This window comes from Polistes fuscatus, unplaced genomic scaffold (assembly GCF_010416935.1).
Source record: "Polistes fuscatus isolate 324 unplaced genomic scaffold, CU_Pfus_HIC Scaffold1, whole genome shotgun sequence".
Classification (NCBI taxonomy): Eukaryota; Metazoa; Arthropoda; class Insecta; order Hymenoptera; family Vespidae; genus Polistes; species Polistes fuscatus.
The window spans coordinates 1,253,977-1,266,037 of record NW_025112997.1 but is presented as its reverse complement, the minus strand read 5'-3'; the positions used below and the strand labels follow the sequence as shown (position 1 = coordinate 1,266,037).

The 12,061-nt window shown below is 27.6% G+C and overlaps 1 protein-coding gene across 1 annotated transcript; it reads left to right on the top strand.

The window, feature by feature from the left end:
* The first annotated feature begins 5,768 nt into the window (after window positions 1-5,768).
* LOC122515272 (Y+L amino acid transporter 2) lies at window positions 5,769-11,027 on the top strand. The gene is made up of 8 exons (XM_043632571.1): window positions 5,769-6,387; window positions 7,887-8,105; window positions 8,242-8,512; window positions 8,667-8,790; window positions 8,879-9,079; window positions 9,799-9,948; window positions 10,327-10,504; window positions 10,583-11,027. The coding sequence occupies exons 1-8, from the start codon at window positions 6,102-6,104 to the stop codon at window positions 10,639-10,641; spliced, it is 1,488 nt and encodes a 495-aa protein (XP_043488506.1). The 5' UTR covers window positions 5,769-6,101; the 3' UTR covers window positions 10,642-11,027.
* Window positions 11,028-12,061: the final 1,034 nt, after the last annotated feature.

The window sequence follows — 12,061 nt, the reverse complement described above, 5'->3', positions numbered from 1 at the left end:
ATACTAGTATATACTAGTATTTTTAATCTAGTCATATTTGCAATAATCATTAGCCTTGGCAGTCGATTACAGCATTGGTACGTACTCCCATAAGTTTAGAAAACACGCGTTTGAACTAGGGTGTCGGAGGTGCCCCGGGACATGCTCTCTAGTTTAGGCTTCTGCACCCTGGTGGTACGTGAGAGAATCGTGGAGTGAGTGGGTGGGTATGTATGTATGTTTGCTTATTTTAGATATTGCCAATAGATTGGCAGGTAGCATACTTAGGTGTGAATGTTTATTTAATTTGTAAGTAGGTAGAGACCGGAGAAGTCGCCCGATTGTAATTTCCACTCAGGAGTAGACAATTTCTTCTCCGGATATTATACAAAGTTCCAGCAACCTTTAGATTCATTTATTCATTTAAATATTTCTTTTATTTTTTCCATATATTGCTTATGATCTGTACCGCGATATTTAAATCAGTATCGCACGATTCAAAAGTCTTTGCGTTTTCTTAAAAATTAATTTTTATTCAAAAAAGTGAAGATAGCTAAATACGTTGGATACTTACTTAATATTAAGTATATTAACGCTTTGCTCTTTAGTAATTCCTACTGAATACTTCATTTGTTATATATGTATAGTAAATACAAAGTAGAGTAAAGATAAAAGATAAAAGTGAGCGAGTAAAAAAGTAAGACCATAAGATGTATGACAAAATTTCTGCTTATTTTGATATTATTTAATTTTTTCAATGCAAAGTGTTAATAATAGGTTCATCGATTAGATCAAATATCTGTTTAGGCATTCGAGTAAATGTAATTGTATGATTTGTGAATTTCTTTCGGCTGCGATTGTTTACGAAATGTATCGTAAAATACGCTTAGAAAAAGCCTTACAGCAGCGTTTAGGGCATGAAGAAAGAAGAGGCATTATACCGAAGAGGCCCCACTTAATTGTTGCTGAAGAGGGCAACTACATAAACTATTGAGTTATTTTCAAAGGTTCAACAGCAAATTAGAACTTTTCAAGAATGCTCTCTAGTCATATTTTATATTTTATTATATTACATTCTTGCTCGTCATTAATTTGCAGTTGTAATTGGAGATGATGGACCATTCCATCTCCTTGGGACACCAAATTTGTGTCTCTATCGTCTTAAAGATGCATATGTGTTTAGTTAGAGTCAGAAATATTACAATGTTTGTATTATTCAATTTTAAAACTTAAATAACGTTCGGTAAATATTACAGTAATTTCTCTTTTCTTGTTTCATCTTTAAAATTTTTTATTGTGATCGTATTTTATTAAATTTGCAATTTTTCTTTTCTATAAGTTTTTCGTAATAATTATTAGATATTATTTTTTTTAATAACTTGATATTTGTACTTTTCCTCTTTTTTTTTTGTATATACTTTATATAAATGTAAAATCACGCGTTTAAATTTAATTTCATTGCAACGATAAATAGAGATTTGATCAAAATAAATAGAGAATTCAATTGAAAAGTGTATCTGCGAATTGGACGATTTATATGTCAGGCTACTGTATCACTTGATTATATGATTAATATAGTTTTCTTCTTGTTACAGGTGATCATCGTTGGATTTAACATTAGACCATTTGATTTTCTTCTATTTGATCGCCTTGAATGGTGACCTTTTAAAATATACGTTTAAATGCATTTCTGAAGGCACACACATGTTTATACATTAAAAATTAAATATAATTATTTCAATTTCTTTTACAATACAACTATATACTATATATATATATTATCATATACTATCAGAAAATACTGTGTTCTTTGATAATATTGAACCGTCATCGCGTAAAGTACCCACTATCGCTTTCTGGTGGTCCCGATAGTAACAAAAATGAAACTCGGTAGATAAAAAAGGGGGACTTGTAAGCTTCTATTAGTTCTTAATTATTTTTTAAGACAAAATTAAAAACTATATTTTTGAAGTCATATAAGTATGTTTATTAGAAAAAAAGGAACACTTTTTTTAACCTATATGATGGGTATGTTCTGATATAAAAACGAAATAGAACACGGGCGCCTTCTTATTTTTATATCCCATTTGTATACAAGGAGTTCGTGTTCCTTGTATAGTCTCCATGGTTGTTACTTTGGAAATCAACTTTAAATATATCCCCTGCAGGTATACCAACTTTACTTTTATTTTTTTCAAAGTGCGCTTGCACCTTGAATTTGTGGTTGTGCATGTGTATAACATATAACCTCTTTATGATGTTTCCACATTTGTAATTATTAATAACTAATTAAATGATTAATTAATAAAGTTAGAAGTTATGGATTTTAAATAAACATTTTATTAGCAATTTAGCGCACTTATTCATTTTTTTTGCTGTGGTCATCTGCGTTGCTTTACTAAGAAATAAAAAGAAACATTTTCACATTTTCAATTATCAATAACTAATTAAATAAGTAATTAAAAGAGTTAGTAATTATAGATTTTGAATTAGCAAATAGCTAGCAATTAAATGCATATATTCATTTTTTTCAATTCTTGAGGTTCCATGCCAATTCTTTTGCGCTTCTCACAACACATGCTTGGATCTGAATCAGAATGTCATAGTAACTTTCCTAAAATTGAAAATCTACGCAAATGTATTGCTCAATACATTCTATTTTAAAATTAGTTTAATCTATCAACGCTATATCATTGAAAAATTCGCACATGCTTAATCATAAGAATTATTTCAAAAAGTTTCCTAATTTTAACATAATTTCTCGTGATAAGATTATATTTAATATAAATTATACATTTTATCAATATTTTCATATCACTTAAATAAAATTCGTGGATATTTAAAAAATGCATTCTAGAATTTATCTAAGATTCATTTAGAAATGCTATTTTTACTCTAAACCTAATTCTATTAGAAAATCGGTCGGTATTTCAGTCTGAGCTTGAAACTAATCTTAACCGAATTAAATTGAATTTCAACTTTTTAACAAGAAATTAAATGATATAAGTACATTCGAATATTGAGAAAAATATTGTTTAAATTATTACATTGTTAGAGAATATAAATGTTCACAAATTTAATTTACTTTTCAATCAATACATACCGCATTAAATAATTATTAGTATTAACAATAAATAAATAAAAACACATTTTTTTTTAATATATAGATGGTGTGAAAATGACAAAATTGACTTTTAGTCGAGATTTACATTAGTTAGCTAATCTTCTAAGTTTCACATTTCATAGGATTACAAAATAACATCTGATGTAGAGTTAATTAGATAAAAAGTTACTAATAAACTTTATGTCTAGATTTCAGAAACACAAATAATAAGCTAGTATTAAATTTTGCAACGTTTTAGTTGTCTATCTTAAAATTACATACACGCATTATATTTCATTTTATCATAACTGTAACAGCGATAATATTTGTATGCATAGTCAAACCAGAATCTCTATATTATACTAACTAATGTTCTTATTTCTAATTGAACAATCAATTATTTCTATCAATAAGAAAAACATATAAATTCATTTAAATTTATATAAGTTTACACGAAAGAGAAATAAAAATATAAGTAATAAAAAATAAAATTATAATAGTTATTCTTAATAATTACTATGTTATCTTGCAAATAAATAATATTTAACAAAATTATAGATTTTTTCTATCTGCTGATAGACCTTTTTACAATGACCAATTCATTTGGTATCAATCAATAATCTTACAGTCACTGAAGAATACTAGTAACAAAACAAGTTCAAAAAAAATTCAAATAAACTTTAGTCACGTTAAAGATAAAATAAAAAATGGAATAATAATGACTCTAATTATTCTATAACGTTAATCTATAAATAGACATTTTTAAAAGTCTAAGAACGTTGTTTATCAGATGATAAACTTTACGATGATCGACTCCTTTGGCATTAAACAAAATAATTCTAACAATAAGCATACTCCTGCGGCCGCTGGAAGAATAAAAGGGGGAGAAACGAGTAACGGAAGTTCTCAATGCAGTGGTTTGCAACCATTTTCTTTTTTACCATCTAAAACAAAAAAAAAGAACATTATTAACATGTTGACTGATATGCTTTACCATGGAGGCCACAATTATAAGATATAAGATAGAAAACAATATAAAAAGTTGGCGTCATGATTGATCACGTAGCTTCTATCGAAAAAACAAACGGGTAATCAACAACGTGATAGTCAACATGTTATATTAATTGTAAAACATAAACGGAAAATGTCTTTTACAAAAATAAATGTCTATGTTTATATTTTACCATACGACCGATAAGATTACAAAATTCAAAAAACGTATAAAACAATCTGACTTATTAGTATATTAAATAAAATTAATTACACTTTTTACAGACTGCAGTGAAATTAATTTAAAGTAATTATTTAAAAAAGGATATAAAAAAATGAAATAATAAAGAAGAATTAACGATAAATTTGATCGACGGCAGGAAGATAAAAGGTTGTGCATCACTGGGCGCTCGTAACGGACTACTAAGCATAAGCGTAGGAATATGAAATTTGAACAATGATTGTTACATTTTACATCGACGATCATGAAATTAAGTCTCTATACCAATGTCAGCAATGGGTGTCCCCAAGAAGAGACTTTATCGTTGAAACGTTTTAACACGCAGTATTTCTAATCCCTTCAGCGTATGTGCTTCACGCGAGATTCACGAGAAATTCGTAATAAATCGTGACACGTCCGGGCAAACACCGGAAGATCACGATGTTTCTTTTTATTATCGATTCTTTGCATTTGCTTCGTCGTAGAAAATATCATCGTTCGAATGATCGTCAAAGAAATATTATGTTTACAATAATTTTATAAAAATTTAAACCTACAAATATATTTACAGTGAAATGTTTATAGTGATTCAAAATAAAGAGAAATATATTTTTATTTATTAATAATAATTATTTTAGTGCGATGGAAATTCTCGTGAAATAAGAATAAATAAATAAATAAGTGAAGTGCACATCGTGAGGGATGAACAAAGATGAATGAAAAATTTATGTGTTCTTATCGGAAGTGATACATACGCTTGATACAATAGTATTATTTTTAATGCTACGCAGCGTTCAAAATTTATGATCGATTTTCGTTAAATTCTATCGAATAATATACGTTTTCTGTTCGACGTTAAAATAAATCGCTATTCTATTTGTAATATTTATCAGTTACATTCGTGCCAATAAAATTATTCCTACGCGAATATCAAATATATGTAAATATATGTGGTACGTATTTCTTAAGAAGTAGATACCGGAAGTCCCTCCTGAGAAAATCAATACCGTGAATGCAGGTGCACACGAATGTCGCATTATCTGCCGTTTCGGCGCGGGAAAATATTTTCTTATGAAAATATCGATAGAATATTGTTCGTAACGAGTCTGCTATAAATTAAAACAAAAATAAATGTAACTTTTTATTTAATATTCTTGTTAAAACTAAACAATGTTTATCTTATCGTCGATAGTTATTTATTTTTTCAAATCAAACGAATATACGATAGGAACGAATGTAATCGAAATTAAACGATAACGATTTCTCGTTTTTCCTTTTTTATTGACAAACGTGTGAACTTCGATCGAGATTTATCTATATTTATTTTCATAGAAAATAATCTAACGAACGTACTAAGAAAATAAATAATAATCGACGAGAAAGAGAGTGCGTAGTGCGATATTTCGAATAGAAGAAGAAATGTAACTGACGAGTAGTGGGAAAGAAACGCGTTCCTGCCTCTTGAAGGGAAGTTTCAGCGATGACTAATGAAGTTAGCTGAAGTTGGTCGAAGGTAGTTGTTCTCCCCCACCGATACTTTCCCCCACCGTAGAACTCGTGTAGAACCACATGTGCGAAGAACACGCGCTCATTTCGTTCGTATATTGTACATACGTTTGGAAAGAGGTATGCTCACAAGAATTCGAACCTTTGAGTGGGTCGTAACTAAACGACGTTGTTCTTGGAAGACCCCGTAATTCGATCAATTCGCCGTTATATTGCATCATATTATTTTTTCAAATAAATTTTACATAACAAAAGAAGAAAAAAATAAAGAAAGAAAAGAAATATTTCGAAAAGAAAAGGAACATGCCGGACAAGGTAGCACCAGCCGAGAGGCAAGTGATCGTGCTTCATACTTCGAAAAAAAATATATCCGAAGATAATGACGACGAGGACAGTGGTGTTAAATTAAAAAAAGAATTAGGATTACTCGATGGGGTTGCTATTATCGTTGGTATAATCGTTGGCGCTGGTATATTTGTTTCACCGAAAGGAGTTCTTATCAACAGTGGTAGTGTCGGGCAAGCTTTGATTGTTTGGATATTTTCCGGTTTACTTTCACTAATAGGTGCTCTCTGTTATGCGGAATTAGGTAAGTTTAATGATTTGATTTGATGGCATTATTTATTTTCTTATTTATTTAACTTATATTCCTTTAAAAAACTCGCACATATTGTATATGTCAAGACATTTACACGTGGCCGCAAAAAAACATCGACTCTGCTGCAGTCTAATCGCGTTGCTATGACGCGAATCTGATGTCTGTTGCAATGAACTTTAGAGTTCTTGATATATATATTCATAGCTTTGAATTATTCAAAAACCTAGTTTTTCCTCCAATTTATAATATAATTCAAGAGATACTACTTTACCAAAAATAATATTCTTCGTTATTTTAACGTATTCTAAAAAAACAAAATTGATTTATTGAAACGATAATCGTATCAATTTCGGTTCAATTAACTCGAACTAATTTCTTTCGTAATTATTTATGTAATAATTAAGGAACATTATTTTTATCTTTTACCAATTTTTCTAATTTTTAAACCTACCTTTTTGTTAAATAAGTTTTCTCATAACATAAATAATAGATGTCAAAAAGGAAATAAGAATGACAATTTACATAAAGATAAAGTTTCAAAGGTAAATTTTAAAGCCATATCGGTTATCTTATTTATGTTATGGGCCATTAGTCAGTGATAGAACCGTAGACTCTTGCATCATCTTGCTGCAGGTTTTTGACTACTATAGTTCCTGTAAAAAAATAACGTAATAAGAAATATTTCGATCTATAGTAACTGACCAACAAAAAAATATAATAATTGAATAATAATATTTTTTATATATACAATTATCGTCTATATATTTAAATGTAATTAAATTAATTATTATTATTAATAGTTCATTGCAGGAATTTCAGATACACATATACATATTTAAATATATAGATCGAATAATTTATAAATGGCGCTTTTTCGTTTTTCTATCGATATAGGTCGATCATATTATTCTATCTCATGTCAGTTATGTTAGCTAAGAAAGATAAGATATAGAAATATTTTTTTTCGAAAATTTAAATGTAAAATCTAAAGATTTGTTTTATCTATTTAGTTTTGGACGATACTCTAATTATTTAAAAAATAATCAACAAACTCTGTGATAAATTATAGATCGAAATAATTTCAATAATAAAATAAAATAATTTAAATTTAAAACTTTGGTCTTTTCTTTTCTTTTTTGTCTTTTACATAAAAATCTTTTCAACAACAATTTTGTAAAAATGAAAACTAGGAAATATTCGTTGTAATATGATAGACTTATTCGTTTAATGGAAAAATAACTGTAGTTATAATTCAAATAATTACGGACTAACGTTTCAAGTGTTTCAGCAAATACAATAATCACACTTGTCGTTTTTTCATTTTTCATTTCATTTCATTTAAAATTACACATTTATACACGCACGTGTTATATACTTACATATATCCATATGTATAATATTTATATATATGTGGAGATAAATACTTGGTTGTATAAGTACCATTTCTCTATCACGTTAGAATTATTTTCTCTTTTTCTTTTTTGTTACAGGTACGATGATACCAAAATCTGGTGGTGATTATGCCTATATTAGTGATGCTTTTGGGCCATTACCAGCGTTTCTTTACCTTTGGGTTGCATTATTTATTCTCGTTCCAACGGGAAACGCTATAACTGCGCTTACATTTGCACAATATATTTTACAACCTGCTTGGCCGGATTGTAAACCATCTTACGAAGCTGTAAGATTACTTGCGGCAGTTGTTACGTGTAAGATATAATTACAAATTTTATTAAAATGATGACAACGTCGTTGCAATCATCATTATCAGCAACAGTAATAAGTCTAATTAAAGGATTTCAACAGGAACCAAAGAATAATATGTTTTGTTCTTATCATCTTTAGGCTTGTTAACTGCAATTAATTGTTACAATGTTAAATGGGCGACAAGGGTCCAGGATATATTTACTGGTACCAAAATCTTTGCTTTGATCATCATTATGGTCGCTGGTTTCTGGTGGCTTTGTACCGGTCATACAGATAATTTTCGTCAACCAATGGCTGGAACTAATACGCAACCTGGTTATATTGCGCTTGCTATTTATTCGGGATTATTTTCTTACTCTGGTTGGAATTATCTTAATTTTGTTACGGAAGAATTGAAAGAGCCTTACAAGTAAATATATATAAAATATTTTTCTTTTACAATAATAAAATTATTAGAAAAATATTGTTGAAACGTTGCAACGTTGCAACGTTGTAATGATATTAATCATATATGTTTAATATCTATATTATTTATATATTTACTTGAATAATATTGTTTACAGAAATCTTCCACGAGCAATATGCATATCTCTCCCATTGGTGACAGTGATTTATGTTTTGGCAAACGTCGCTTATTTTGTTGTATTGACGCAAGATGAGATACTTGCATCTAATGCAGTCGCTGTTGTAAGTTTCTTTTGTTTACATTTATGTATAATATGATTTATCAATCAATTAATTCATTTAATATTATTTTTATTTGTTCGTTCCGCAGACATTTGGTAATAAATTATTAGGAGTAATGTCATGGATCATGCCCTTTTTCGTAGCGTGCTCGACGTTCGGTGCATTGAACGGTGCCATTTTTGCTTCCTCAAGATTATTTTTCGTTGGTGCGCGTAATGGTCATTTGCCTGCTGCCATAGCATTAATTAATGTACAAAATCTAACTCCAATGCCTTCCCTCATATTTCTGGTAAGTATTTTCTTTTTTCTTTTTTCTTTAATTAAAATTTAAAAATAACTTCATACTATTGTTATACAAAAAATACCCACATTATTAATTTCTATTATTTATGAAAATTAAATAATATTAATGAATGGTAATAATAACAATAATAATAATAATAAAATAATAATAATAATAATAATAATAATAATAATAATAATACTCTCATTAATATAACTTGTAAGTAATATGTAAGATATTCGAGATTTGAACTACCGTCTTGTTTTGCGGCGCACGCTAATTGAGAGTAATAAATTGGATCTTTCATGTCGCTGACCGTCTCTTTGATAATAAACAGCGGAAGTATCCCTTTCGTCTTTGTTCCTTCGTTTGTGTGTGAGAACGTTATTTGACCTGAATGACCTAGAGGTCAACTCCAACATTTCAATACTACACTGATACAAGTCAAAGTGCATATTTAAACTAATACAATATTGAACCCTTGATAAATTTAATATCATTACTTGTTAATTAATATTTCTATCGTTTAATTTGCTCATCTTATGCAATTACAATAAAAATTGTTAATTAATATTAGCGAGATAATTAATTAAAAATGATAACAATTATTAAATTAAGGTAACAATTGATAAGCAACACACCTGTAGACATTAGAAGAGAACAATTTTTCTGCACTTGAGCGCGAACTCCCAATTTAAACGTTAAACTGTAATTTCCGTTTCTAGAGCATTATCACCCTGGCACTTCTGATCATAGAGGATGTCTATGTACTGATCAATTATGTTAGCTTCGTTGAAGCACTGTTCACCACGCTCTCAGTATCTGGCCTCTTGTGGCTACGTTACAAAAGACCCGATCTTCATAGGCCAATAAAGGTATTTCATTAGTTAATTAATTAAATTTTGTTCTCTTTAATTTACTATATCCTTTTTTAATTCATTTACAAATTAATTCTCAATATACGATTAATTATTAAGGTTTCTTTCTAATCGAATTTACAATGTTTCTAACTGGAAATATCTATCATCTATCATTTTCTGTTTTCAACAATCTGTTTGGTAATAAATTATTATTATTTTGTAAAGATATTCCAGGTAAAAACATTTAAATAGTTTTATTTAACATAAGGTACTACTAATACGAAACTCGTTATAACAGATATTATTCGTGAAGTGATATACAATTTTACGAGTTTTTGTGTATGTTATTTCTTAATTTTTTTTCTTTTTGTTTTGTCTTTTTCATTTGTTTAGGTATCTATAGCATTACCCGTAATATTCTTCATTATTTGTACATTTTTGGTTATTCTTCCTTGCTACGTTTCGCCATGGGAAGTAGGAGTAGGAATAATTATCATATTTTCTGGAATTCCTGTATATTGGATTTTTATATATTGGAAAAACAAACCTACATGGCTAGTATCAGCGTCGCGTAAGTATTTTCACTCAATTAATTTCAAATTACTTGTTTGTATACATATTAAAATTAAAATTAATTATTAAATTACAGATAATTTTAATATGTTCTGCGCAAAACTTTTCCTCTGCGTACAAGAAAAAAATGATTAAGAACTTGTGTGATGTTTTGTACACAATACAACTGATAAGCGTATATTTATGAACGATATGAAAAGTGATCTAAATTAGCAATAATTCTTTTTGAAATATGTAACAATGAATAGTTATAAAAGTTCCTCTCTTGGCCATAATAATTAATAACGTGTGAACTAGGATGAATGATAGTGAATGTATGAAGTTAAATCGTGAAAATGTTATATTATATAAATAGATTTTTGTAACCAATTATTCGATTAATTATCGAAACATTTTTTCTACAAAATTATCTATGTATATATATTTATATATAGAATGTTAAAATATTCTCGAAATACTGCCAAGTTCGTAAAATTTAGAAATATTTTTTGAGGCCAAGCATTTAATTTAAAATTAGAAAAGTAAAAGCAAAGATAATAAAAATTAAATTAATTGAATGAATATAAATTGTATGATATGATGAATGCGAAACGATTATTTTGATATATCGGATTTGTATAATTTTAAATGCAAAATTATTCTTTCTTGTGCATTACTTAATGTATTTTGGAATACTTTGCATATAGATTTTAATAACGCATGGAAATATTAAATTTTTCGATAAGTTCATGTAATTTTTTTTCTAAATAAATAAATGGTAAAAACTGCATGAACTTATCGGACAATCTACTATATTTAATATTTCAATAGATGATACATTTTTGCTTGATCATATATATATAATTGTACATATAACAATGAATTAGAATAATTGAATGATCTATTCTTTTACTATATAATAATTAATTAAGATATATATAGAGACACACTTTATATACTAAATAATAACAATTGTAAATATTACATCATGTATATCAGCCTTCGCAAGTCAATTATGTTTCTCTAATTATATTTAATATGTATTTCATATATATATGTATATATGAATGAAACAATTGGTATAAATAATCAAAGGAATGCGTAAACGTAATTTTTTAAATATTTCTTATTTGTTTTTTTCTTTTATATATTTTACTTATATTTTTAAATATAATTCCATTGTAATATACATAATTGAGAACGAATTTAAAATAAAATAAGTTTTTTCCAACACCGTTGGTTTTTTATTTTTTTTTTTTCGTTAATATTAATAAAGTGTAACATTTTCGACATTAGTTTTTGTAAATGTTAACCTACGTCTACGATAAGTAACGATAAAGACGAACTTGTATAAAATGTGTTATTTTCTTTTCTTTCTATATATTACATTAAAATTCATTCAGAATCATCTTTTTTTTATTTTAAATGTATGTATTAGAATTTATATATTTAGTAATCTTCATAATTCATTGATATTTTTCTCATTAATTTAATTTCTTATTCTTTTTTTGTTTAATTTTTGTTCTTCTTTATTATATTATAACAAATTGCACGTGATAATTATATATTTCCAAAA